The sequence below is a fragment of the Marmota marmota genome, unplaced genomic scaffold, assembly GCF_001458135.2.
Source record: "Marmota marmota marmota unplaced genomic scaffold, marMar, whole genome shotgun sequence".
Lineage (NCBI taxonomy): Eukaryota > Metazoa > Chordata > Mammalia > Rodentia > Sciuridae > Marmota > Marmota marmota.
In genome coordinates, this window is record NW_025999927.1 from 726,495 (window position 1) to 754,463 (window position 27,969).

The following is a 27,969-nucleotide window of genomic DNA, read 5'->3' on the forward strand; positions in this document are numbered from 1 at the left end:
CCCTGTCCCCTGCCTGCCCTCCGGCTGCCTAGAATCGCCATGGACCTGGGAAGGCCCCCTCCTTCTTGAAGCAGAAGTTGAGAGGTGTATGTCTGGAGGGCCATGTGGTTTCCTTCTAAGGTCCTCTAATGGGTCAGAGCCCAGTGGACATTCCTGGGCACTGCAGGGCAGAGTGGGCCTGTGGATAACTGTGGCTTGGCTGGAGTGAGCTGGGAATGGGTGCTGCGGGGTGCCCACCTTGCCCTTGGGTCCCCCACAGGTCTGGGGTATACACACCCTTGAGTGGGGCCTGCCCAGGACCTCCCTATGGGGTGCTGGTGACTCTGTCCTTGACCTTGGCTTCTACATACTGAGTCTCTGAGGTGGTCCCCCAGCTGCTGCCAGTGGGGCAGTCCCTCTTCCCTTGAGCAGCAGAGATTACCCAGGGCTGCTGGGCTGGGTGGGGCCAGGCCCAGGCCCAGGCACCAGGCTGTTCAGGCAGTCCCCTCCTGGCAGCCCTCTTCTTCCTGAGTGTTCCATGGACCCTCCTCCTGCCAACTCCTCTCCAGAGAAATACAGTCTGGATGCGCACCAGTCCAGCTGCCTTCGAGGAGTGCACTGGGTGCAGGGTTGGGTCTGAGGGTCATTCCTTTGTTGCTCCAGGGGACAGTTGGAGTTCTCTCTGGTTATTTCAGTGCTGCAGTCTCAGCTCATTGTTTAGAGAGCTCCGTTGAAACATTGTTGACTCCTAGCTTAGACCTAAAGGGCAGAAGTGGGCTTTGTTTGTGGAATGCTGGGGACATTGAGGCATACTTGGAGCCCATGGGGGTCACCCTGCATCATTGCCTTGAGAGAAATGGGCCCTGCTTGCAGAGGTAGCAGTGCCAGCAGTCTGCAGAGGTGTTGCAGCTGGCCCACATGTTGAGGTGCGGGGATGTGCTGAAGTTTTTGAGTGGGACTTGAATTGGGCTTTGATGGTCTTAGAACTCTGGAGGAGGAACCAAGACAGTCCTGTCTTCAGTGGCCCAAGGAGTTTGTGGGAGTACCACTGCACACGAGCCCTGGGGAGAGGGCATCTGGGGAGGGTGGGCGACACACGCAATCCTGGCTGCGAGGGGCTGGCTCCGTGTTCATGCTGTGGCCAGCTGGCGGGGCAGGGAGGTATACAGTGGAGATGCTGGAGCCTAAGCAGAGGCAGGCCCCGTGGGAGGATTTGCTGCAGCAGGGCCAACCCAGTGTCGGAGACTGGGGCTTTCCTGTTACTGGGGTTCTTGTGGGCCCGGCTGTGAAAGGAGCACTTTCCTTTTTGCTCTTCGTCACTTCTTAGGTACACCTCTTTAGGACATACCTTTTGCAGAAGTCGGGAGTCTGTGCAGATTGACCCCAGGGCGGGGTCTCTTGAGCAGTTGATGGCTTGGGAAAAGCATCAGGCCCCTGCACTCCTGCTCAGCAGTGTGACTACCTTCCATGCCTTTGGGAGCACCCTGGGGAGGTAGGTGGGCAGCCTGGAGCTGCCTGGCTCAGGTGTCAGCCCTGCCACCTGCTGTGTGTCCTGGACGGGTATCCTTCTAGGTCTCAGCTGTGCCCTTGGTAAAATGTGGGTCATCTGGGGTTACTGTGTAGAGCTGCTGGGAGGATTCATGGGATCAGGTGAGCACCTGCCCTGCACCCAGACTCCTAGGGGGAGAGTGCTGAGTAAGCATGTGAGGTCTCCCTTCCGGGGTGATGTCTTTCACCTGGAAGGTGTCTGCAGGGGAGACGGATGTCCCTGCCAGAGCTGACTCCTGCCCCTTCTCCATGCAGCAGGCACCAGCCCAGCGTCCGCCCGGCTTGCCCAGACCAGTGCACTCCCCTGAGGGAACAGGCAGCCTGCTGGGGCATGCCAGGTGTGCATGTTTTAGGAGCTGCCTCATCCAGTGCCCAGTACTAATTATCAAGTTCCACAAATGAAATACGTTCAGGGTGAAGCTACTGCATTAGAACTAACCCTTAGGCCTGGGGAAGCCTGCGGCTCCTTCCTACTGCCTCTAGCCTGCCTCTCCTTTTGAGTTAGTTTCCTTGCCTTCACATCTCTGCCCTTTGCTTTCTGCTGCAGCTTGCTGTTGTTCCACCTTAGGAACGCTGGGCAGATACAGAAGCCAGGACCCACCCTACCCAGTTCAGGGCAGGCTGCAAGGCAGGGCTGGCTGGTGGGAGACACTGTTGAGGTTCCACCTTTGGGTAGCAGCGCTCAGGATTGTGGGGCCTGGGGAGTGTGCACAAGCCATCTCCTTGGCCTCCAGCTTGGGTCGTCTCTGTTTTGGGAGACTCATTGTTGGCGTTTACACTCAGGGAAACGTGGACGGGTCTTTGGCAAGGTTCTGCTGGCTTGCTGCTGACTACTTGGCTGATGAGGAAGGCCCAGGCCTGTTGTCTGCCATGAAGACCGTGCGGAGGCCATGTGGAGGCCGTGTGGAGGCTACACGGAGGCCACACAGAGGCCACACAGAGGCGATGTGGAGGAAGGCCATGCTGTCTGCCCCTTGGGAGCAGGACGGGGTGGGGTCTCTCAGCCGTTGGCTGTGGTTCCACCTCACTGCTCTCTGTGGTTTTGCCAGAGGTGCTTTAACTTTTTGTGGGGAAAACACAGCAGTTTGTGTCTTATTGTCGTAGGTGTGAGGTTCTGGAGTCCCATGTATTCTCGCCAGAGTTTGGTGAACTGGTCTGTCCAGCAGATCTGCAGCCATTAAGCAGTGGCGTCCCTCCCTCCCCACCATGCTTGTGTTCCTGTGCCTTTGGGAGTGCCCTGGGGAGGTAGGTGGGCAGCCTGGAGCTGCCTGGCTCCAGCTGGCTTTTCTGTAGGCTTATGTCCTTCTGGAGGCACCACGCGGGTCCCTTGGGGACATGGGCTCAAAGCACCCCTGACCTGTGTGTCTCCCAGCATAGTGTCTGCGCGGCTTGCGCACGTGTTGTGATGGGACTCTCCGCTGCAGGCTGAATGCACCTGATGGGCGTCCTGGCATGGCAGGAGCAGCACGTTGAACGTGGGTGGAGCCTGTCAGGATGCTGCACTTCATTCTCAGGTCTGTGGCCAGTGGCTGCTGACCCTGGTGCCTGTTTCTGCCACCCAAGGAGCGCCCGCTGTCCCCACACAGGCTGCCATAGCAGACTGGCTCCCACCTCCTTGCCAGCTCTCGTGCTGCCTGAGTTTCTCGGCAGCCATCCCTGCGAGTGCGAAGCCATGGCTCATCATGGTTTCCCAGCTTTTCTCTGGATTTTCCTCGGAGGGTTTGGTCCCGCATGCTGGGGTCTGTTGTCAGGATGTGTGGGTTTGAGTACCTCCTAGGTCCTCCTCAGGGGCACCTCCCCACTGAGTGGAGGAACAGGAGCCTTCTTGTGATCCAGGACACTGGCATTGGGGGTCCCCATGATGAGTGGCCTCTCTTCCGTGGCATGTGCAGAACGTGGGCCTGCAGGGAGGCCCTGGCAGAGCTGGCATTTGCGCCCCTGCCACCCTTGGTGGTGGGAAGAGCAGGGATATACATGTGGAGCTTCTGAGGGCCCTGAAGTTCCCAGCCCAAGATGCTCTTTGGCTGGGAACAGGCCAGAACTTAGGAGATAGGAGCTGAAATTCTGTGTCCCTGTCCCTCTTCTCTGCTGTGAGTGGCATGCTGGCAGAGCTAGTGGGGGCTCAGAAGACCTGCTCTTTCTCCAGTGTGTCTGCCATGTGTGACCAGACGTGCAGTCAAGCCAGATGACATCTCACCACTCAGGCTGAGCCTGGAGAGGTAGCCCCGTGTCTGGGGTCTCAGATGCATAGGCTTGGAAATTCAGCTATCACTTCTCCTTGGGTTGTCAGCCAGAACTGGGGTTTGCATGTTGGTGTCTGAGACTGGAAGTCTGATGGGGTGAGAACATGCCCGAGGGGCTGTCTGCTGGTGCATGTCCTCAGCAGACTTTTCTGTAGGCTATGTCCTTCTGTCTGTCTGGAGGCTCCACGGCAGTTCTGCAGCCTGGGGAGTTTGTGCATGTAGAAGCAGCGCCTCTCTCTGGATGAAGGGTTGGTCCTCTATTGGCTTCCTGTGGCCTTGGAGGTGCCAGCACCAGCCCAGCAGTGCCCACCTTGGGGCACGCCCTGGGCTGCAGAGGCACCGTGAGTCCAGCCTCCTCCTTTTATTCCCCAGTTACACAGGGAGTTGCCTGCTGCAGCTGCTGCTCCCCAAAGCCTTACCCAGCTACTGAGGCTACTAGGTAACCACATACGTCATAGCCCCTCCTTGGAAAGCATGGGAGCTTTGTGGTCCCAGAGTTCTCTCTGGAGCCCTCAGTCCATGGTTAGCAAAACAGCCTTCTGGTTAATTGGCTCTTGTTCCCTGGTGCTTGTGGGTGGTGTGCTCAGGCGCCCGCCAGGGCCACCTGGTTTCCCTCTGGGACAGTCTCATCAGCCCCGTCCCTAAGGTGTCAGCAAGGCTGAGTCCTTCCCCAGGAGGCCCTGCACATGGCTACTGCTGTTGGTTCTTTGGCTGTTTTTTAGAGGCTGAGGTTTCTGGCCTCCCCTGTCCCTGCCTGGGGAGACTCTGGGACACCTCTGTGGATGGTGCTGTGTTTGAGCTGCATTTCTCAGAGGCTGCTCACAGCTCACTAGAAAAAGCAGCCTAGTGTGAACCAAGTTCCACGGACGAAAGCTTGGCAGTACAGGGCCACATCAGTGGGGGTGAGGCAGGGGACAGGATGGGGAAGCAGGGTGGAGGAGGCCGGTGCCTCCCAGCTGACTCTGTTCAGGGCTTCGCCCTGTGCGAGAGCCAACCACATGTCTCAAGAACCCATGGAGTCCAGGCCCACTTGCTTCCGCATGTCAGCTGACGCTGGCCGAGATGGCTCCTCTGGAGAGCACAGTGGGGCCCTGGGAGTAGCAGCAGGAAGGGGCACGTTGGTCACCGCGGTTCTCATTTTCTGAGAAGAGATTGTCACAGCCTCCAAGCTGATTAGAGGCTGTTGGCGCCAACTCAAAGGTCATGGAACACAGTGGCGGCTGCACGGTGGATGACTTCAGCTGAGTGGGCAGCACAGGGCGTCTGTTCGAACCTCTGCCTGGAGCTTACCTTATGCAGTACGCACCCTGCAGTCCTGGCAGTTGGTGTAAGGCACAGGGGCTGTGGGCTAGCACTCCCTGGGCCACAGAGCAGGGCTAGATGGCAGGCCTTGGCGAGGGGTGTGAGCCTGCCCTGGACTCTGCCAGCCTGCGAACTCAGGCAAGCTGCCGCCTATGTCTCAGCCTCAAGGTTGGCAGTGATGTTTGGTGGCTCTGCACTTGGATGCTTGTGTTTGCCTGACAAACCTGGGTGGCTGACGTTGGAAGGCCTATTTCATCAGAGGATTAAGGAAGAACAGTGGGCTGGACAGCCCCGGGAGGCAGGCACTGCAGGTGGAGGTGCTGGTGGTGAGCTCTGACCTCGAAGCAGATCTGCTGGGCCAGTGCCACCCCCTCCACAGACGGGGCACGCTTTCTGGTCTGCACCTGCCATGTCGGGAGTGCTGGCGGCACCTCGCAGGTGGCAGGATCAGGAGGGGTACTGCAGTAGAGCTGGGGGGCTGTGGTGCAGGGAGCTCATGGCCTTGGCTGCCCCTGGCGTTGCAGGCTGGCCCTTCTGTCCGGCAGAGAACATAGCCTCACACCGTTGCTACCCGTCCCCAACCATGTCGGCTGAGCTGGACTGACTGCGGTCAGGAGTCAGGGAGGCCAGAGACTAGTATCCTTCACACACTAGGTGAGTGAGACCTGGCACAGAATTGGGCAGTGGTCGCCACCATGGGTCTGTGCCTCTGTTCTTTCTGGGCTTAGGTGGACTCCCTGTGGCCCATCTGGCACTTTGAATGTGTGAACCGTATTAAAGCCCCTAAGAGGCATGTTTAGTAACCCCATTTACAGGTGAAGAAACTGCCTCAGGCCACAGCAGAGTGGTGGGTGGGGCCAGACCCACTTGTGCTGCTGTCTCTCGGGAACTCTGCACACCACCTTGGAGTCAGCGCCCTGCATGAGTTCAAGGGACCTGGAGGGTGGTGACCCCAGTGTCCTGCATTTCTCCTTGCTGTCCCCACCTGTGAGTCTGGGCTGAACAGCTGCTCTAGACATGGCCTGGGGGCCTCCAGCCTGGCAGCCCTGCTTCCTCCTGGAGCCCAGCTCTCCTGCCGTGGGGTGTCTAGGCTGTTCTAGAGAAGGAAGCCCTGTGGAGGTCCCTGGAGGCAGCATGGCGGAGGGAAAGGCCACATGCAGAATGCCAGGGCCTCAGGACCAGACACCTGCACTCTCCATGGTGTGGCCTTGAGGGTTCCGAGTGGAGAGAACTTAAGACTTGAGACTCCCGTGGCCAGTGCTGTTGGCCAGGCTGTGGGGCAAGCAGCTTGCCTGGCCACCTGTTTATGGGAATGGGCCACAAATCCTTCCCCCCAACTGGCCAGCCAGCCTTGCCTGGGGTTTTTGGTTCTAAGAAGGCTGAAACCCAGGGCTGTCTTTCTAGCACCTGCCAGGTTGGTTGAGCCCTGAGAGGAACTTTTGTCTTCTAAGAAGACTCTAGCACTGAGCTGGAGGCACAGGTGCGTGTCTGTCCCTCACCTGGGTGACCTGGACGTGCATGGGTCCTGGGGGAAGTAGCAGAGGCTACCTCTGCCTGAGGCTGGTGTGTCTGCAGCACCCCCGCCAGCACCTCTACGGCTCTGTCTTCCTGGAGGGGCACCTTTTCAGTTGGCCCGGCTGGTTCCTCGTTTCGCGATCAGTTCGGGTTTCCTGTCCCCCCAGTCTTGGCAGCTGGGTGCCGGTGGGAACTGCTGTCCTCGTTGGATCTCCTTGATGTCTTTCCATCCATCTCTCCTCAAAGGCAGGACAAGTTCAGTGGTTTGATGTGGTTGACTTTCATACAATCAGAGGACCCGAGACCTGCAATCTGCGGGTCACACTTTCTTTTTAGGCTTAATTTGTGGGAGGTTCACTCGCCTAGCTAGCACACCAGCACATGGGAATGGCTCCTGGAGTGAGCAGTCTCTGAGCTCATGGGGAGGTGGATGGGTGGGAGAGGAGGGAGCATGTTTGCAGAGTTCCAGCCCAGGGCCTGGAGGGCCTGGGCAGGCCGAGGGCTGAGCCCTAGGGACAGATGTGGTCCAGCTATTGAGCCACTGCTCTGTGCACAGGAGAACCTGTCTTGCCGCCCTGAGATTGGCTGGTGGCTTCCCTCTATTCTTTTGTGTGCAATCTGGTTATGTAGTGGCATTCACAAATGTTCATTCTCCTTTATGCAAAATGCATTTGTATGTGTTAACTCATTTTGGTCCCTGAAGCTGAAGGGGAGCTAGCTTTAGAAACATCCCCAAGTTGTGGCCCAACACGGGGAACATAGAATCTGTCTTCTTAACCGTGCCTAAGTGTGCAGTCTGAGCATTGAGTATGTGTCTGTGCAGCATCCGTTTACCTACTCCAAAACCCTCTCCTCCCCCAGGCTGGCTGTCCCCACAGTGATTCCTGCGGCTCCAGAGGCCTCTACTCTGCTGTCGTGCTCAGCTTGTGTACCTGGAGTCATGCGGGTCCCTGGTGCTGGTCCTCAGGATCCTCGTGTGGCAAGGGCCTGAGTGCTCCTCCTCTTGAGGCTGAGCCTCTCTGTGACGTGTGCATGGATGGCGCCTGGAGTGAGCGCTTGGATCTTGCACTGTTCTTCCTTACATTTTAACATTAAAACAAAGCTCTGTACCTTGTCCTCCAAGGGAGAAGAGGGTGCCCTCTCCTGGGGGAGCGCTGTAGGACCTGCTCTGTCCCCCTCCCAGGTGCAGAGTCTTCAGGTTGTCCTCTGCCAGGCCACAGCTGGTTCTGCTTCGGTTTCAGCAGCTAAGAGAGTCAACGTGTAGGAGCACACTCTGGAAGGAGTGCAAATGCTCTAGTCGAAGCCAGTTAGTTCTGAGTGTTCATACCAGATGATAAGTTTTCCAGTAGCGACTTGGCAGGTTTGATTCTAGAAGCTTCAGACACGTTATCCTCACTCTGCGTGGCCAGAATTAAACTAGATGGGGCTGTGTGTAGCTCTTTGGTCAAAGCCTGGCCTGGGGCTGCCAGATTCCCTGGCCTGGGTGGAGGAGGGGAGCCATGGACTCTGCTGCCTTGGACACTTCCTCTTCCTCCTTGGGCTCCCCTCCCTGTGAAGTGAGAGGTCCATCTTGAGGGACAGCATTGTTTTCAGGCCATATGCTCCTGAGTTGCAGCGTGTAGGTTTGTCTGTCCGTTCCCAGGGTACACTTGCTGAGGCCTGACGGTATGTCTGGGGTTCACCAAGATGTGTGCTGGACACGAGGTGGTTTATCTGAGGTGGACCTGATGGGCCAGTAGACTCAAGCAGGCCAGACTGTGTCTGGTGGAAGTGCTCCCGATCTCAAGTCCCTGTGTGAGAGGAGGAGCCTAGAGCGTCAGTAGCCTTGTTGGCCATGGCTTTCACCTTCTGAGCAGAGACCTTCAGCTCCTATAGCTCCTGTTCCTCCCTGGGGCTCCAGCCCCTGCCCGTGCATCTGCTGGCTGAAGTGCCACATCTGCCTGCACAGGCCTGCCTCCTCAAGGGCACCATCTTGCCCGTGGCCACTCATGGGCACAGGCCACTCTGCCTCTTCCTCCATGGTCTGGGACTCCAGACCCTGACATGAGGGCGTGGGATGGCAGGAGCACAGTGGGGTCAGCAGAGTCTGGCACATGCTGTGTTACAGTGTCTCGAGACCTTCGTGTGCTGGTGAAGTGCTTCCCCAGGCCCCGGTGTCCACAGCCCTGCTGCTCTGCCTGCAGACCTCCACTCCGGGGAGCCCTCCACACATCTAGGTTGGTTCCTGAGAGTCCTTCTGGGATCTGGCCTCTCAGCGTTCTGCCTGAGAAGGTCCACTGTGCATTAGCTGTGATCACTTCAGTTCCTGGGGGGGCATCTGCCATGTGGTGATGGCTGCCAAGCATGCTGTCAGTCATGTTAGGAGCTGCTGTGGACAGTGTCCCTCTCTGCAACAGTCTACTGAACCCAGAGGGTTCAGTCCCCTTTGAGCCTGGAACCCTCAGGAAGGATCAACCTCTTCCCATGACAGCCTGTGGGATGTCCTGAGGCCTAGTGTCAGGTCTGCCCAGGAGAGTACTTGGTTACTGGCACCCTGTCCGCCACCGTCCTGGCCCCTCCACACTGCATTACCAGCTCCTCGCCGTGTGCAGCATGAAACCGGAGTCAACAGGTTGTCCAGTAAGTGAGTGACGAAGGGCCAGGTCCTGTGGCAATGGTAGTTTTCTGAGACTCCAGGGAACTTGCCTAAACACTGTTTTCTGAATTTGAAGGCATGTTTAGGGATTTCTCAAATGGCTTTAAAGGACATGGGTGGCTGCACTGGCCACAAACCTGGCCCTGTGGGTGTGGGGACACCAGGGTGGCGCTCCATCCTCTCAGCAGTCCTGGAGGTACGGGTGTCTTTCAGCTAACGCTGCAGATGAGCAGGCATCAAGAGCAGAGGATCACAAAGACCTCAGGTTAGAGCAGCATCCTGGGAATGCAGGGTGTCCATCCAAAGCGTGTATGTGTGCATGTGTGTTCATGCCAGTGCACACGCGTGTGCAGACATGTGTGCCTGTGTAGGGAGTGTGGAAGGCATGCTCATGCACACACCTGTGTCGTGCTCACTCCTAAAGGTGGGGCGAGCAGGATTGCGAAACCCCTCTGCAGGTGATGTGGACAGACTGTCCAACAGAGGAACTGATCTTGGGCCAGTGGGCTTTAGGGACTGAGAAGACTCAAAAGAAGCACTATTTCCCTGAAACACAGGCTGACTCTCCCTTCTGAAGGTGGGAAAGGGGATGCTGGACGAAGCCCCCGAGGGCAGGTGGACGTGCTTATTATTGTGGAGTCTCCAGCGCCACTTGGCTACCCAGGATTCTTAGGCTGGAGAGGAGCAGCCCAGGGAGTGCCTGCCCAAAAAGGCTGCAGCTTCCAACAAATGCAGCTGTTAAGCCTCAGGAGTGAAGCTGTGTATTGGAAATTCTTTGCCTCTCAGCCTTAGCACTGGGCTTAATTCCTGGGAGAGCTCTCAGTGGAAGGCTCACTCCTCAGGGTTCCATCTCGGAGTCCTTGAAGGACTATTGCTTGCCAAGGTAGATGGACATTGCGCCTATGCCTCCAGGGGCTACGCAGGCCTACTGGGACAGGCGTGGCCTTGGTGTGGCAATTCATCAGAGGGAGGGAGCAGATTACATCCCTCCCGGGCTTTCATGGTTGTTGAAGAACACAGACTCTGGGGAGTGACAGCATTGGTGGTGGACAGTGAGCTGCTGAGGGGCAGTGAGTGGGTAGGCCAGAGGAGGAGTCAGGCATCCTCAGAAGGTAGCTTGGAGAAGGTGCCCTAACTCTCCTGGCCTGGGAGGAGTGACGTGTTTACCTGTTGTAGCAGTGACACCAGGAGGTGGTGATTTCCTGAGACTGTTTAGAGCAGCGCTGTGGAACAGGCTTCACCATCCCATCGGGCTGCACCTGGAGGCCAGTGCCTCTTCTTCCAGCTCAGCAAGGCTGCCCAGGAAAACCTTAGGAGGAGCTGTTTGCAGAGAGGAGCCAGCTGCATCCTTCTATGATTTGGTAATCATTCCTTGGATTGCAGAACCTGGACGGAGTCTCCTTGTAGATCTCAGTCACGCTCTGTGTCTCAGCTTGCACATCAGAGGACCTTCGTGCCTTTCCATCCCCAGGCACCCTGGCGCAGTGGGGACAGTGCCCGGCTTCCCATCCAGGGAAATTGACCACGGGCTTCAGCATCCTGCCTTCCCTTCCTGAAGCACCCCTTTAGTCCCTAGGAAAGGTGACCTTGAGCTGGTTTCCATCTTCAGGCTCAGACTGGGGAGAAAAACCAATCACCTGCCTGGTTGGCTGTGGTCAGACGTGGGTGGCTGCAGAGTGGCTGCAGCGGCGCTGTGGGTGGGGGTCTCCTCCCACGAGCTGGCTCCATGCAGTTTTGTGTGTGGCTGTGGGGAGATGCTGCTGGCCAGGCAGGAGCAACTCTGGAGTGATGAGTGGAGCAGGGATCAGAGGCACCCCACCTCCAGTAGGCCATCTGAACCTGCCCCAACGTGCTCTCTGATTGAGGCTAACTGCACTTGGGCCTGATGATAATTGTGGGCTTTTTCTTTCTTTTTTTAATGCCATCTACAAGCCTTCCTGTACCTACACACAAACCCTACTAGAGGTGGTTCCCTCTGGGGTGCGGTGCCCTTGGAGCTCATGTGAGCGGAGGGCCTGGCCTCCCTCCACTTAGGGTCTGGGCCTGCCTGCACCCATGTGGCCGTGGCAGGTCTGAGTCCCCACGGTTTGTGCAGGTGCCAACAGAGGAATACTGAAAGGTGTGGCTGAGTATGCTATAGACAGCGTGCTGGTCCTGGAAGCGCAGGAGGAGGAGGAGGCTGCCACCAGGAGCACGGTGGAGTGATGAGACAGATGTGTCTTTGTAGTGGGGTGAGAAGGATGTCTCCGGGGGAGAGTCCAGGGTGCAGTGCTGTGTGCAACCTGCCTGTGCAGAGCCGAGATGCAGTGGGCACCTGGCTTCTCTGCCCTGCTCCACTGCTCCAGACCCCATGACCTTCCTGGCTAGGTGTTCACTGCTTATTCTCTACCTTGGCCATCTGTGAGGCGAGGGCAGCTCCTCTTCAGTGAATTAGTGAAGGTGGGTATTTGAAGGTGCAGCTTGTCAGGATGGGCATCATGCCCACTTGCTCTGCCCGGGCCCTGCCCTCTCTGGCTCCTCCTGCTCTCTACTATGTGCACACTGGGCAGGAAACATGCCCCTTGGATTCTCTCTGGGTGTGGGCAGACCTCTCGCTTCATATTCTTGTCCACAGCTTGGGCCCCTCTGCACAGTCTGACAGGCCCCGCAGCCAGGTAGGCGGGGTCGCCGACAGGACCCCTTGGCTGTAGTGGGGCTATGGGGGGTTGGGGGGCGCTGGCTCCTCACAGCCTTCCTCTGTAGGCAGTGGTCCTCCTGCTTGGTGGCTGGACATGGGAGTCTTACCTGCCTGGCTTCCAGCTGGGTACCTCTCTAGTGGGCACCCTTGCATCTGAGCCTCAGTCTCATTTGGGAAGAGAAGTGACAGGTGTGCCACGTGGGGTGCCCCCAAGGCTGTGCCTGGTGCCCATGCTGGCACCCTGAGTACAAGTTGCTCTTCTTGAAGCTGCACCTTCAAATACCCACGGGCCTGCAACCCCCAGAATCCTGGGCCCCGAGAGCCCAGGGGACAGCTGAAGGACCCTGCTTGTGGGTGACCTCCTGTCTACAGATCATGCTGTCATGTAGAGGCTGTAGTTCACGCTAGGTGCATTTAGTGTGTGTCTGGGGCTGCACGAACGTGCTGGGCTGGATCCTGTCCTACTCCTTACCTGTGGGTAGGGGCCAGGCTCACTGCGGGAAGCCTTCAGACTCTGCCTGTCCCCACTGCCCCACCCGCCTCGTCCCTTCTGCCGCTGGCCTGTGATTGTCTCCACAGTGCTGGCTTTTCCTGCAGCATAGCCCAGAACCTGCTGTTCACCAGTGGCTGTTCAGGCCTGGTCCTCGTGATGGCAGGCAGTTAGGGTTGCTGTGACTTTGTGCCTCGGGAACAACTGTCTCCTTAGTTCTACCTGATGGCCTGCCACGGATTGCTCACCCACTGGGAGGCTTCCATCGTGGGCCGTGTGGGCTGTCCCAAGTACTGACAACGCGGCGAGTGTCAGTGTGTGAGGCTCCACCACGCAGCGTGCACACCACTCTGGTAGGTGTGGTGGTGCCCTTGCCGTGGTGGTCCCTTCAGTGTCACTTGCATCCGAGTCACAGTGAGCCAGACTCTCTTGCCAGAGCCTGAGGGCCTGGCACAGTGACCCTGTGTAGTGACATGGTGCTGGCCCTGCCACTCTAGCCTTGGCCCTCCACTGTTTCAAGATCTAAGCCAAAGGTCTCACCTCCCAGGGTCACTCTGAGGACCAAATAACAGACCTGGAAAGTTGGCACAGTGCCTGGCATGAGGCTGGTGGCAGCTGCATTACAGCCTGGCCTTGCACCTAGGGATAGGTGAACAGCAGACGCATGCAGAAGGACATCATCATCTAGAGGACCAGCGGACACAGTGTCACATCTGCCATTCCAACAACTCAGGAGACTAAGGCAGCAGGATCCCAAGTTTGAGACCAATATGAAAAAACTAAAATAAAAAATTTGAACAGTATTTTACAACATTAGAGCCTTTGTTTATTGCTTTTTAAATATGACTTATGATACTACAGGTTAAGAGATACACACAAAAGTATTTACAAACACACACAAAAATATTTACAGATAAAATAAGAGGATTTCTGGGTCCACAGATGGCAAGACAGCCCCAGGCTGAGGGGCTGGAGCATGCCGCAGGATATGGGTCACACCACCACGTGGCTTGCTTGGAACTTCTCCACCAAGGTGTCCCTATGGCCAGCCCTCCCAGAACCATGTCTGTGGTGAGGCCCAGGAGGAGTGCCACCAGCCCACAGTGGTGTGGAAGGAGCAGTGAGCTGTGTGTGGCCACCCGGTGGGCAGAGGGCAGCAAGGCTGTAGTGGGAACGCGGTTCCAGGGCTGCCCTTAGCTCTCAAGTGGGCTGCGGACTCTGAGAGCAGGTCAGCTGGGGTTGGCAGCCCCGAGGCATGCACAGGCAGGGAGGCGGTGCACCTCCTGGGCATGTCGGTGGGCGAGGGGCCAGCTGCCTGCCCTTCTCCTAGGAAGGCTTTCTCCTTGGATTGAGGCTAAGGACGAAACCCAGGTCTGAGGCCTGCCTCTCTTGGCTGGTCTCTCTGCGGCATGGAGGGACGAATTGCAGGAAGTCTGGTACTTTTCCTGATTCTTACCTGTGCCTCTTAACAGTTCTCCTCTGCGGTATGGGGTCAGTCCAGGTACCCACTGGGTGCAGGAGCGTGCAAGGATACCTGTGGGTGTCCCTGCAGAGCATTTGAAGGCCCTGGCAACACTGATTTTGTCATCTGGACATGGTGGTTGGGGATGAGCTGTGGATTTGGTATGTGTGTTTGCACGTGGTGTGTGGTCCATACCACTGTCTGCACATACCCCTGACATTGGCATCCGCTGAGGCTGGTTGGCATCTTGGTATGGGTTGTGGCTCATTGAACTCTTGGCGGGCTGTGAAAAGGCCTGTGACCTCTCGTTGGTAACTCCTTTGGGCTCAGGTCGAGGTGGGCTGTGCGGTGGCTACTCGTGCGGAGGTGGCTGTAAGGGTGTGCGTGTCTGCAGAGATGGCGCCCTCCCATGACCTTTGGTCTTGGCAGGAGCTGCAGGGTGTGCAGTATGCCCAGAACCCTGCTGCCTGGCCATGCTGCTCAGAGCCTCTGAGTTTCTAACCAAGGATGAAGTCACCAAGCACGGCCACCCGCAGTGTCCATGCTTTAGGCTGAGACTGGTTGCTACCCATTTTCAGAAACAGGTGCTTGCCGGTGGGCCCAGGGCCTTGGAGCCTGCTGTGGAGGTCCCTGCAGCCACTCGGCGACGGCTTCACAGGGGGCAACTCCCGGGACTGGGTGGCAGCAGCATATGCTGATTGCCCGCGTCTTTGCGAGAGTCTGCGGTTCGAAGGTTCTGACCTGTACCACTGGTCTGCATGCATGGCCAGCGCAGTGCAGTCATCCATCCAGTTCTGCCTCCCATCTCCCCGAAATCCTGCCTTTAGCCGTCTTGCCAAGGCCACGTCGAGGCTGGCCTTCACGGAGCTCCTAGAGGCTTGTTCCACTTGCAGGCTCTCTGCATATTAACTGAGGCCCCACCGGGGTCTGGGTTGGGTTGGTGTCTGGGCTTGCTTGTGGTCCTGAGCTAGAGAAGGGCCTTGTTCGAGGACCCTGGGGGTCATCCCTTCTCTCCGGCATGTGCCCCGAAGTGTCAGAGGAGCCCAAGTCATGATGGGTGGAAGCCTCTTTCTTCCTGGCCCTTTGTCCCCAGCCTCTCTGCTCTGGAAGACCCTTTTTTCTCTCAGGATGGCCTTCCTGAGCCTCAGTCCTCCCCACCTGTGCCAGCACCCTTAGTCCCAGCAGGGACCACATATGCCTCAGTGTTTGTCAGAGCTGTCTGGCTTGCTCTGGACGCTGGGTCAGCGGACAGCTCTGGTGTCAGTGGTGCTCTTCAGCCCCTCCCACAGGTGCTGATCTTAGTCCCTCAGGTCCCCTGTGGGTGCTGGTCTCAGTTGGGTTTCCTGTCACCTCGTTCTGGGTGCATGTGGCAAGTTGTGACACCTTTTTTGGAGGGGCAGGGTACCAGGGATTGAACTCAGGGGCACTCGACCACTGAACCACACCCCCTAGCCCTATTTTGTATTTTATTAGAGACAGGGTCTCACTGAGTTGCTTAGCTCCTTGCTTTTGCTGAGGCTGGCTTTGAACCCATCATCCTCTTGCCTCAGCCTCCTGAGCCACTGGGGTTTCAGGTGTGCACCACCACACCCAGCTGGTTGTGACACTTTTGCTAATGTTTCCACCAGACTTGTTTTAAGCAGGGAATGTGAACTCACATGGTCAGATTCTCACAGTTCCTGAGTTTTCCATCGTCTATTGGCTAGGAGAGCCCTCCGCACGTGGAGGTCAGGTGGTAGTGAGTGCTCACGTGTCCTTGCGGGCTTGGCTGGCTTGCCCTTCATCCTCCTGAATTTGTTTGGCATTTGGAGTAGAGATCACCATTGTCCCCCTTCTGTGCTGGTCCAGGCACAATGGCTATTTGAAGGCTTCGAGCGGCCATCCCGGTGCTGGGCTGGGGGGATGGCGGTGGGGGTGGGACCGGCTCCTCTTGAGGCTGGGGACTGGCTCTTTCCAGCCCTTCTCCCCTGCGATGCTCCGGACGTCTCACTTGTCTTCTCTGCCCTGTGACAGAAAGCATCTCTGCTGGTGGCCTGCACTTCAGTACTGGGCTCTTCCCACAGGTCCAATGCTGGAGGGCCCAGGTCTGGTCCAGACACACCTCTGGCTTTGCCTCCACTGGAGTGTGAGCCCTATGAGCTGGGACTGCCCACCTCCCTGTCGTGGAGGTCACGCAGGCCAGCTCTCTGAGGGTGTTGACAGTCCTCTTGATGGCAGTTCCAAAGCCAGGGGATATCACTGTGCACCCAGGTGCTCAGAGCTGAAAGATGAGCCATCATTTTACCTCCAGGGAGAATCAGTGGAAGCCCATCCTGCACCTCTCTGAGCAGTTGACAGGGGCCAGCACCCTGGCTCACTGGCGCTGGCATCTGATCCTGACGCTTGTGTGAGTGTGCAGTGGGGCTCGGGCTCCGGGGTTTGGAGGACAGTCCCTGACACCCACGTTCTGTTCTCTGATGCATGGTGTCTTCATGTTGCAGACTCCCGAGCTCCACTGTCTCTGTGACTGCTCTGGGCCCATCGCAGGCAGGACCTGTGCTCCCACTTTTGTCTCTACTCTGCTGGTGCAGGAGTGTAGACCCTGCTGAGCGGGTCTTGGGCCAGAGCCACAGAAGCTGCCAGACCTGGTTTCCAGGTGGAGCTTATACCAGGGGCTAGAGACTCAAAGCCCCGTGGTCCATGCTTCTGCCCCTGGGACAGATGGGATTCTTGCCTGTGGCAGGCTTGGCTTTATTGCTGCGGACCTGAGGCACAGCCTTAGTGTCCTCTTCTGTCAGATGGAGTGAGAAGACACCCCATTGCCATGTTTTCACTTCCTTCTGCCTTCAATAAGCCCAGTTGGCCTGTGCCCCTTTCCTCGGTGTTGGATGGCTGGCCCAGGCAGGGGGCTTCAGGAATGTGGCTGAGCCTCACTGGAGCTGTGGACTTATGCTCCTAGGTGTTGAACCTGGTGTTTCAGAATTCCTGAGTCCAGAGGATTGTCTGCCCTCAGCTCCTGATGGGAGCTCCAGCAGGCATGTGGCCACCACCTCCTGGACCCACAGCCTCCACCTGAGAGGTCACACTGCTGCCTTGCCAATGAGCTGTGTTCTGGAGCCTTGGGAACTAGGGTGTGGCAGCCCCTCGAGGCATGTGTGGGCACAGTCACCACCATGGCCTCCACAGCAGAGTGAGTGGCATTCGCTGGACCAAGGCCGTTGGCAAGAGCCGTTGAGCTGCTTCACAGAGCAAAAGAAGGCTGGCCGCCCCTCCACCCACGTCACACCCTCTCCTCGGGGAGCCCGATGGCACTCTGTGAGCACCAGCAGGCCTCAGCCTTACCTGCCTTGCTCCCCTGGGCTCTATCATAGGCCTCAGGAAGGCTGGGTCTGCTCTGCAGGACAGGGAGCCACCAGAGGGCAGGCACTTGCTGTGCGCAGGCCAGCAGCCCTGGCTGGCGGAGGGCCTGCCAACAGGGTGCAGCTGGGGGTTGTTGGCCAGGCAGCCTCCAGGGCCGCGAATCACAGTTTTTCTTTCCCTTCATTAATGAAAATCGAGTCTCCTTTGGCTTCTGTTGACTAGGCTTTGGAGGTATTGTCTGCAGCCCAGGAGGAAGTCCTTGCTGCTGCTCCCTAGAGCCTTAGTTTTGATCTGGCAGCAGTTAACACCTCATCCTGATGCCTCCTGAGTCCTTTCTCCCTTTATCTGCTGGATTGGTTTGGTGATCACGCAGGAGGGCAGCACCCCAATTTGTATGCCATGCTCTGCTTGCATGCCTTGTCCTGATGGGGACACTGGGTGCAGAGCTCAGCAGCATGTCTGCTGAGACCCTGCAGCACTCAGCTGGCCACACCCCTCTTCCTGAGCAGGTGGAGGACCCTGTCTTGGAGTCACATATTCAGGTGAGCAGGTTTGGGTGAGAACCAGGGTCAGTGCCAGCTGAAGGTCTCAATCTAGGTGCTGAAGCAGTTGCCCTCCATGTGTGTCCCTCGTGACGAGGTATTCACCTGTCTTTGTCACTGCCCAGCCTCTGCCACTCAGGCCATGCTGTGACTGTGTGGCGTGGCCTGGACTTGCAGGTCCTTACCTCCCTGTTGACAGCCCTTGAGTCGTGCTGGCCCTGGGCCTGGTGGTGTGGACACAGGTGTGGAGGCCTTTCTTTCCCAAGTGTGGCAAGCTGGGGCAAACCAGAACTGAACAGCCCAGTTCCAGTGCGTGGGGACCCTCTTGTCAAGCCTGGTGCCTGAGTGACAGCAGCTGCAGGTGATGTGCTCTTGAGTGTGGGCAGAGGGTGGTTGTAGAGGCCAGCCCCCGAGTGCCCGTGGACACAGCCCAGGTATGTTGGCAGCTCTTCTTCCTCCTCAGGTTCCTAGTTTCTTGGGAATGGTGTGGTGCTGGACACCTCTGTCAGGACTGGTTCTGTGACTGGGGCTGTACTCACTCACTGTGGGCTGCTGCCTGGTACAGCTGAGGCTGGTACAGCCTTTGCTTTCTGTTCTGTGCTACTGGACCCTCGGTTGCCTGTACTGCCAGGCCAGTGGCCCTTCCACCAACAGTAAAGTGGCAGGAACATGGCCAGTGCAGAGGACAGGCAAGAGAGGGCTTTTCCTGTGTGTGCCATTCCAGGGGGCTGCACACAGGGCAGCGAGCCCGAAGGTGGGCAGCGTAGGGCCTGTTAAGGGAGCCCGATCTCCACATCTTCTTGCCTCCACCTTGTGACCCAATGTCCATGGCCTTCTGGAGATGTGCTTGTCGGGTCGCTGTGGAAATGCCTACTGGCGTGAGGTTGGTGATGGCTGTGGCCTCCCAGGTCCACAGAGCTGCAGAGTGCTGCAGTGCCCAGGAAGATGAAGTGCTCCAGCTGAATTTAGGCACTGGGCAGCTACCCAGGCCAGAGTCAGTGCCTAGCTGCCATGTCCACACAGCCAGACAAGAATCTTCTGCTGGCCATGCTGCCTGCAGCTTCTCTGCTCCCCAGCCTCCCTTTCCTTGTCCTGGGGCCAGCTTCCTAACTGCCAACTCATCTTTGTCCCTAGGCAGCGGGGCTGGCCTCTGGTCTTCAGCAGGCAGGGGCAGTGTGAAGGGGCGGCTTGTGCTCAGGGGATAGATCATCCTGCCAGTTGTGCTTCCTAGTTGGATGGTCTCTGTTAGGGTGTGTGTGTAAACGAACAATAATGTGGCTGGGAGGTCTGGCCAGGGACTTGTCCTGCCTGGCTCTGCTCCACTGTGCACCACCCCCTGCCTCTGGACAGAGTGTCTCGATGGCCATGACTGTCCTCCTGAGGTAGTGCGGGAGCTGTGACCTCTCGTGTGAAGCTGCCACCTGTTGCTTAGGAAATTCAGCATCAGGTCTGGGAGTGCATGAGTGTGCCTGGGAGAAGCCCCGCTCCTCCGCCTGGATCTGCTGAGTGGCATGCTTCTGTAGGTGTGCCAGGCATTCTCTCTCCTGTGTCCTGCTGCTCTCCCGCCTGAGGACAGGGAGGGACCTGTCTGCCCAGTGTCAGTGAGTGCTCGAAGTTCAGCAGGAAAGCGATTCCAATGTGGCTGTCTCTCCATGCCAGTCACTGGGGGTAAGCGTATGTGGAGGGTCCCTTGCTCATCACCCAGCGATGCTATTGGAAGCAGACTCGGTTTTCCTGGCCCTTCCTGGTGGCTCTGAAGAGCTGCATCCTTCCGGCTCTGGATTGGTGCCAGTGTTGAGAACATCTCACAGCCATGGTGAATGCATGTGTTGGAGCAGCCCACAGAGACCTGGAGCATGTAGAACACACATGACTGCTGGTGGTGACCCCCAGGGCATGTGCACCCTCGCTGTGATCCTTTCTCTTTCTTAAAATGGTGAGGTGCACCGACCGTAACATTTGCCACTAGGCTCTCTGAGGGCTGCTGCAGCTGGTGGCATTGGGCATGTGCACCATGGTCCCCCCACAGCACTCTGCCCAGGCTCTCTGAGGGCTGTTGCAGCTTGCACAGCCCAAGCCTATGGCCCCATCACTTTCCATAGGTGGGCTGGGCCCTGTGCCTTCACCTCCTTCCTGAGACACTCTTCACCATTTTGCTTCCTGCCCCTGCCCTTGCTGGTCAGCTGCTACTTATCCTTCTGCCTTACCTGGGGCCTACGGGGAAGGCCAGGTTTCCCTGACTGCCCACAAGTGGTGCATTTTGTGTTCATCTTAGCACCAGCGTTCTCTTCCAAGTGGCTGTGCACCAGGAGAAAGTGCCCTCCGTTGGAGTGAGCCTAGTTCCTTGCCCCTGGCCGCTCTTTGGAGCAGCAGCCTATCTCTAGTAGCTGGTGGAGAGCACACTGCTAGCTTGGTTTGGCTTCTGGGGCCTTGGGACCCTGAGTCTGAAACCAGAGCCCACTTGTCCCTTCTTGGCAGGGGCCTCTGGGTGCTGGGGGACCAGACACTGTCTCCCCCTCAGTGATGAGCAAGGCCTGGGCCTTCCTATCTCTAGCTTTGTCTCTGCATCTGAAAAATGAGGACAGAGAACCTGTAGTTTCCCTGGATAAGTTTATTACTTGGAGTATTGCAGGGGACAGATGAGGCAAGACACCAAGTAGGAACAGGAAGCAGGTTTGTTTGGCTATAGCCAGGTTCAGAGGGCAAAGCTTTCACTATAATCATTCAATCCCCCTGAACCTGGAGTTCAGGGAGTTTCAGAACTTTATACCCAGCATGTAAGAGGAGGGGCTCAGAAGTTCACAGTCTGCAGAAGTTCACATAAAAGGAGCTCTTTCTTTCATTGTTCTAGGCAAGTTAACCCTTCAAGGACAACACCTGAGAAGGGGAGAGCTGCTTCTCCCCTTTTCTTCATCCCCCTGCCAGCCGTTACCATGGAACCCAGCTGGTAACTTCTTTTAGAAATGTAGACATCTGTGTGAAGCCCAGCTGAAGGCCAGAGGCCTTGTTAAAGGATTTTTTTTTTTTTAATCACACTTTTCATTTGCAAACACACTTCTGCAACCTATACTGGATAAATGTTTGAAAATCTAGTCAAGGGGTGTTTAGCACCTGGAGTGCTGATCTCTTCCAGGCCAGTGGCCAAGTAATAGAGCAATAGGAAAATAGGAAGTTTACCTACATTGAACTCTTTTGTAGAGACTCTTTTGCTGATAGTCCTAAAATCAATTATGGTAAAGGTTTTTGGAGAAGCTTAGTTAAGATTTTCTGTGGAGGAGGGGGTGCTACTACAGGAGAAGTTGGTTGTGTAGCAGCGGCAGGAAGCAGCTCAGGATGGCCACTGGCAGTAGCAGCGGGCATGGTGTGTGCACCTGTCCCGTTCCCCACATCCCATGCCAGGTGTCTTTACAGAGGCAGGTGCTGTGGGCCGAGGAGAAGGCATTGGTTTCCAGCACTGGCTCCTCCGGGCTTGGGCAGCACGTTGTCCTCATGGCCTGCTAAATGTTCGCCCCACACACTGTTGATGGGTGTGGCCTCCCCAGGCCCCAGTTGTTGCTCTGCTCACCCAAGTATTTGTGCCACACACGAGGGTGGCGTGCTGGGATGTCCTGCTGTGCCCAGCACCACTGCTGTTCCAGGACTCACCTGTAGACGGCTATTCTTCATCCCGTGCGTGAGTTGAACTTTGCTTTCAGTGACGCCAGTGCCAACCTTGAATCTGGCTCCTTTAGACAGCCCCTTGCGGGAGGCAGTGCTGCACCTCGATATCTGGAGGGTGCTCATCCATCAGTGCAGTGGGTGGTCAGGGATGGGCAGGCCACAGGAGCGGCTGTGGACATGGTCAGCGCTTCTCCACCTTGAGGCTGCTGGAGTAAGGTTGGGGAGGAGCTGCCTTCTTGTGCTGGTTCCAGAGAGCTGGACCTGATGGCTCCTTCCTTGTACCTAGAGTGACTGTGACTTACGGGTCAGGCCAGGCTACTTTTGAAAGCCGAAGAGGATGTCCTGATGGTCCATGGAGATGGTAGTTACCACAGCTGGGTCCTGGCTCGTCCCTGCGAACAAAACTGGAGGATACAGCTCCTCTCACCAATCTGCACAGATGCAGTACGACCTGTGCACTTGTGGCCAAAGCTGAGGATGGTTGGCTTCCGAGTGGGTGGCTCTGGTCCTCGCCACATGGGGGGTGTGTCATGCCACAGAAGTGCTCCTGGTAGTGCGATCTGCCATTCCAGCGCTGTGCGGGTCCATTGCCCAGCATGCTTTTCTGGGAAGGGGCTGGCATACTTTAAAGCAAACCCATGTGTCGTTTTCTTGCTTTGCCTCAAAGAGAGCGCCACTAGCCTGTGTGGTTGTTCCCGTGCAGGGCAGGGAGAAGGCAGCAGTCAGACAAGGGGCTTAGGGCACTGTCCTGAGGAGCAGGGGAGCTTGGGAGCAGCCAGCTGACATGCTGGGGGCGTGGGGTTAGTGGGGGGAGGGGCTGGTGTCCCTAGGGCGTTTCCTCTGGAGGGGGGTCCCTGAGGGTGTCGGGGTTTGTAGCAGGTGGTGGCATCCCAGGGCCATGGGGTTCCCAAGGTGGGGGCCCTGAAGGCAGCCTCTGAACCTGCTGTGGGTTCTGAACCGTTGGCCTGCAAGCATGTCCTTGACAGCTGATGATCTCCCTGGGTCTTGAGGGAGATTGCCTAGTGAGGTCACCCCCCATGTGCGTGTAGGCCCAGGCCCAGGTCCAGGCCCAGGCAAGAGGTGCCTGTGGACAGGGGCTGAACATGTGGCCATCTGTCCTGCTGCCGTCTGCACTGCCTCCTGTTGCGCCTGGAGCACCCCCACCTTGTCCTCCCACCCTGGGACAGCACCCTTGCACTGTCTCGGGTCCCTGGGGCAGAGGCCACATCTTCCTTGGTCCAGGCCACTGCAGTGCCGAGTGGCTGCTGCTGGCCTGTGGGCTGTGGCTCGGTGCTCCGGCGGGGCTGTTTTTCTCTGCCACTCTGCAAGCTTATGTTCTGTCTGGGCTGGAAATGGCATTTTCCCTTCCTCCTCCTTACCAGGAGGCAAAAAGGGTCTTTGTGCTTCTTATGTGTGGAGGTGGACGGAAGGCAAGGAGTCGCTTCCCAAGCAGGGGACCTGCTGCCTTGTGGGCAGAGCGTGTGTGGCTTCCCCCTCCAGAACTTTGTGTCAGCTGACCTCATGTTTCCAGCATCCCCTTAGTGTCCACAGCATTTTTGTCTCCTGAGGAGGTGTCCGTAGGAGGCTGTTGCACTCTCCATGACCAGACTGGGCCAGGGTGTACGTGGCCTCCCCACACTCAGCCAGCCTCCTGAGCACACGTCACACAGGTCCTTGCGGGGACCGGCATCCTGCTGCCAGAGAACTGCCGGATTCCAGGAGAGGAAAGTCGCAGAACATGTGCTGTGTGGCGTGTGGCCAGGACCAGCCCCCAGTGGCCTGTGCTTCTTGGTGGTGACGTGTAGCCTGTTTTTGTTGGAGGTGATGCCTGGCTCATGTTCCTTGGAGGGGATGCGTAATAGGTGTTGCAGATGACAAGTGGCTCTGGCCCTATCTGAAGCAGTGCTGTCTCCTTAAGGAGCAGGAAGGCCTTGCACACCTCCACTCCCTGAGGTGCCCCTGGAAGACCCTGCTTCTCCCATACTCACCTCATGGCCTGTGGAAGGGACAAGGAGCCCTGTTGGGTGCTACTGAGGCCTTTTGCTTCTCTAAGTCAAGTGCCAGACACCAAAGCCAGGCTGGGGGAAGTTCTTTAAGTTCTGAGTCATGACCCAGTTTTAAGCAGAGCCAAAACACAATTTTGGAGGTTGGTGTCAGTATTCAAACAAACAAACAAAGTTCCAGAGCACATCATGTTTGTAAAAGCCTTGGGAACTTACGCCATGCACTTGGGTCACGTGACTGTGTCTGCATCAGACTTGCCTTCCACTGTGGGTTTTGGCAAAATGTCCGGAAGCTGTTGGGTCTCGCGCATGGCTGGGAGGGGGCTAGTGCTCATGTCTGACCAGTAAGGGTGGCCCTGAGCCCCCTTGCCCCTCATGGACAGCTGCTGTCTGTCCCTCACTTGGACTCTGAGGTACTCCCGTGGTGGTGACAGCAGTGTGTGAGCACCCCTGCTCTTCCCACGCCTAGGCAAGGGACATGGCTCAGGGACAAAGTGTCCCTGGGTTCAATCCTTAGCGCCTGCTCCCTCCCCGAGGCTTCCTGCCTGGGCAGAAGAGCCTCCGGAACCTCAGGAAGCCCATTCCCTTGTGTTGGAGAAGGAACCCACCTGGGCTGCTTCCTTCCAGAGGCAGGCCCTGGGCACTTGGGTGTCCTTTTGAGCCAACAGCTTCATCTGAGGACACAGTCTGAGCTCCCAGCCTCCCAGCCCCGCTTGCTTTCAGACTCCAGCTGGGGTCTCTGCTATGGGAGATCCTTTGTCAAACACAGTAAGCTCAGTCTGGTAGAACTCTTAAGGGTGGTTGGTGCCTGTCCCTCTGAGACTTGCAGAGGCACCATATGGGACTGTCCGCCAGGTGGCTCCAGAGTGGTTTCTCCACCACCCATTGTTTGGGGAGATTAACAGGCTCCTCTGTCAGAAAGCTGCTGGGAGCTCTGAAGCCAAGAGTGCACCCTTCCTGCTGCCGTGGATGCTCTGCGCTGTTGAATCCTTGGTTTTGTTTTGTTTGGCGCTAAGGATTGAACCCAGGGACACTTTGTCCCTGAGCCATCTCCCCAGTTACGAGGTCCTGTTGAAACGAGCTGGATTGTCCTGTGTGTGGAACAGCAACTTCAGTCATGCACGCTGTCCTCCATGTGGGACCTCCATGTACACCAGTGCCTCAGGGTTCCTGGAGGGATGGCTGGGGACAGAGGGGAACTTTGCCCAGGTTTCCTGGTCCTTGTTTGGATCATGCTTTGCATCTCCATGGTCCAGAGATGCTGAGGACCAAAGGCCAGTCGAGTTCCAGGAGGGCCCTGCTCTTCTCAGGGGACAAGGTTGCTTTGAAGACCACACCCAGCATCAGGAGGCTTGGGGGCAAGTGTGACCTCAGGGTGCCGCACTGCCTAGCGCCAGGCAGGCTGCATGTGGTGAGGGTCAAGGGGGCAGGTGTGTGTCCATGGAGGAGACCCGAGTCCACCTGCCACCTATGGATAGGCTGACTTCTCCTCAAGGACTTCACATTCTTCTTCCTGTGTCTGCATCCTCTTTTGTGGGCGGAGCTATTCTGCGTCTTGAGAAGGCCAGGAGGGATCACGGGCAGGACTGGCAGGAGCTTCTGGCCTCACCCAACCCGCCATGGCCCTGCTCTTCTGGCCTTGCCACACCGTCTGTGGGAGGAGCACCCACCTGCTGGGGCCCAGCCCGGTGCTGCTGGGGCCCTGGCTTCAGCCTCCTCAGCCACCTTCACTTGGTCCATTTCCTGTCCAGACAGCGGCTGCTAGTGGTCCAGAGTCTCCGGAGGGCTGGGAGGTGGGCAAAGCCGCAAAGCCACAGCAGGTAGGCCAGGCATGTTTAGCTGCGTTTGTCACCGAGTAGCGTCCGAGCTGCCAGCTGCAGGTGGTGCCAGGTGTGCAGGAGGAGGAGATGGCCTTCGGGCCACAGAGGCCATGTGTGGGTGAAGAGGCACCAACTGTGAAAGATTACCAGTACAAGCCGCACTCACCTGCCACTGGGAGGGCTAGGCAGAGGCCCGGGTGCCAGCCTAGTCCTAGTTTGGGGTCAGATGGCGCCCTGAGGCCTGGCTGGAGCAGGCTCCTCCTGCACCATATATGCAGCCTCTGCTTGTCCCAGCAGTGGCCTCCTGTGTCCTGCTCACGCTCCTCCTGCTGCCCCAGGCCCTACCTGGCCTCCTCTGGTTCTCTGGCCCATCTCCAGAGTGGAGTCTGAAGCCTGGGCCCTTCCCCTGGCCCTCCTTCCTCCTGGCGGCCAACCTGCTCCTCTGCCTTGGTCCCGGCCCAGCTGGCCTCCTCCCTGTACCATGTGCCACCTGGCTGCCTGGCATCTCCCCCATGCCCTCTGGCCTATTCCCACCCTGCAGGCAAAGTGATGTTTCTGGATCACAGCTTCAGACTGCGTAGCTGTGACCCGACTGCCTGCCTCTGCCTATGCACCTGGCAGCACCTGTGCCTTGTTCTGCCTCCCACAGGCCCCGCCTGCAGGAGCTGACGTGGCCACACCGTGCCCCTAGACAGGCAGTCAGTGGTTGCTTCCCCTTAGCCTGGCTCTTCAGGGGGGAGAGGGAGCTCCCGCGTAGTGGCCGCTAGGCTCCAGCTCAGCGGCACCCAGGGCCTTGGCGTCCTCCTCTGTGAAGTGAGGCTGTGGTAGCGATGCCGGAAGAGGAGGCTTAGGGTGCTCTTGGATAGGCCTCTGTGTGTGTGCAGCAGCCCCGTGGGGTCACTCCTCCTCCTCCTGCAGGGCTGATGGGTACGGTTCTGACTTCGAGGCAGGACCAGATGTCCTTGGGGAACGTTCCCTTAGAAATATAATTTTAGATTTTGTTTCTTTTTCCTTTTGTACCAGAGGATACCCAGTGGCTCTTAACCACTGAGCCACATCCCCAGCACTTTTAATTTTTATTATGAGACAAGGTCTTGCTAAGTTGCTTAGGGCTTTGTCAAGTTGCTGAGGCTGGCCTTGAACTTGCAGGCTTCCTGCTTTAGCCTCTGAGTAGCTGCAATTACAGATGTGTGCCACCAGGCCAAGCTATTCTTGGGTTTTTGTGACATATTCAGAATATGCATCCTGTGACTTGGCTTCACTTGAGCACTGGCGTCATCCCATTCTGACTTAGGAAGGGCCTAGCTTCAGCTTATCACCAGCTGTGCAACCTGGACAGATTGCCTGACCTCTTTGGTTTCACAAATTCTTACTACAGGACCAGAACCGTGCTACGCTGGGTCTGTCGGAAGGGAGGCTCCCACATGGGGAGGAAGAAAATGTTTACTGTTTGAGGAAACAGAGATGGTTGAAGTAAAAATGTTGAGTTGGACATTGCTACAGATAATGAGTTGATTCTAGAGTGACAGGGCAATGTTGACTTTAGGTTTTATTCCATACAAGGTTAGATGGTTTGATCCTGTAGCCAATGTTAGAGGAGGCCAGATGCCTGAGGGGGAAATTATTAGCCACAAAATGCTACAAGCAACCACAAAATAAAAATCAGCACTTAATTTAAAAGTCTGCACGGGGACCCTGGCAGCGCTACACCTGGCAGATTGAGTGTTACAAAGCCCATAGGGACCAGTGTTCACTGCTGCAGGTGTTGGCTCCTGCGTGTTTGCCTACATTGTTGCAAAATCATTGCCAGGAGTCAGTTTCAAGCTTATGACCAACCAAATAATCTCACTAGTATCTTTTCCGGAATCTTTTGGAGGGGGAAATTTCAGTTGTAACACAGACACATTTTAACATGTTTATTACCGCCTGGGATCGACCACCTAACTACCAGGCACCTGTGAACTGAAAGGCTGTGTGCCGGAGGGGATACCCTCCCCCAGTGGGTGCCCCACGCTGTGTGCTTCATCCGCCTTCCCAGGGCTGTGCAGTAAGAGACTTCATGCTTTGCTCAGCTTTGAAAGCCAGGAAAGGACAGGCTACTTGAGGTGGGGGGCTGCAGCCAGCTTCCCTTCAGTCACTGCACCCCTCAAGTAGGAAGCAGGTTATCAGCAGGGAAGCTGCACTTGGAGTTGGAGTCTGCTGGCCCAGGCCCCAGGAATTACCTTTCTTGCCGATTTCACTGTATACCATGAAAAGCCAGCAGTCTGTGCTGGCCCACGGTGCCTGAAGCAGGGCAGGAGTGGCTGGGCCGCAGGGATGGGTCCTGCCACACAGCATCCCATGTGTGGATAGCAGGGGCCCAGGGGCTTCTGCCTGGGTTGCGTGAGACCCCTTCTCCCTTGGTGCACAGAAGTCAGGTTGAAGAGTTCTGTAGTCATAGAGCTCTCCCTTGGCGTGATCCAGTGCTGACCAGTGAGAGCACATTGTTGGCCCAGATGAGTGGGATAAGTCTGCTGGAGCCGAGTCCTGCTCAGCCTTCACACTCGGTATTTAACCTCAGCTCTGCTCCATAGTTGTCCCCAGATAGCCCCAGGCCCCTGCCCCATGGCTGTCCCCGGCCAGCCCCAGGCCCCTGCCCCATGGCTGTCCCCTGGCCAGCCCCAGGCCCCTGCTACATGGCCATCCCCAGCAGGCCAGGCCTCTGCTTTATGGCCATGCCCCAGCCAACCATAGGCACCTGCTCTATGGCCATGC

At 57.2% G+C, this 27,969-nt stretch overlaps 1 protein-coding gene across 1 annotated transcript in view; it reads left to right on the forward strand.

The window, feature by feature from the left end:
* The first annotated feature begins 21,240 nt into the window (after nt 1-21,240).
* Galnt2 (polypeptide N-acetylgalactosaminyltransferase 2) overlaps nt 21,241-27,969 on the forward strand; it is a 51,322-nt gene continuing 44,593 nt past the window's right edge. Inside the window, exon 1 of the mRNA XM_048800361.1 lies at nt 21,241-21,405. Within this exon, the coding sequence (XP_048656318.1) occupies nt 21,256-21,405 (150 nt within the window). The 5' untranslated portion in view covers nt 21,241-21,255. The remainder of the gene's footprint in view (nt 21,406-27,969) is intronic.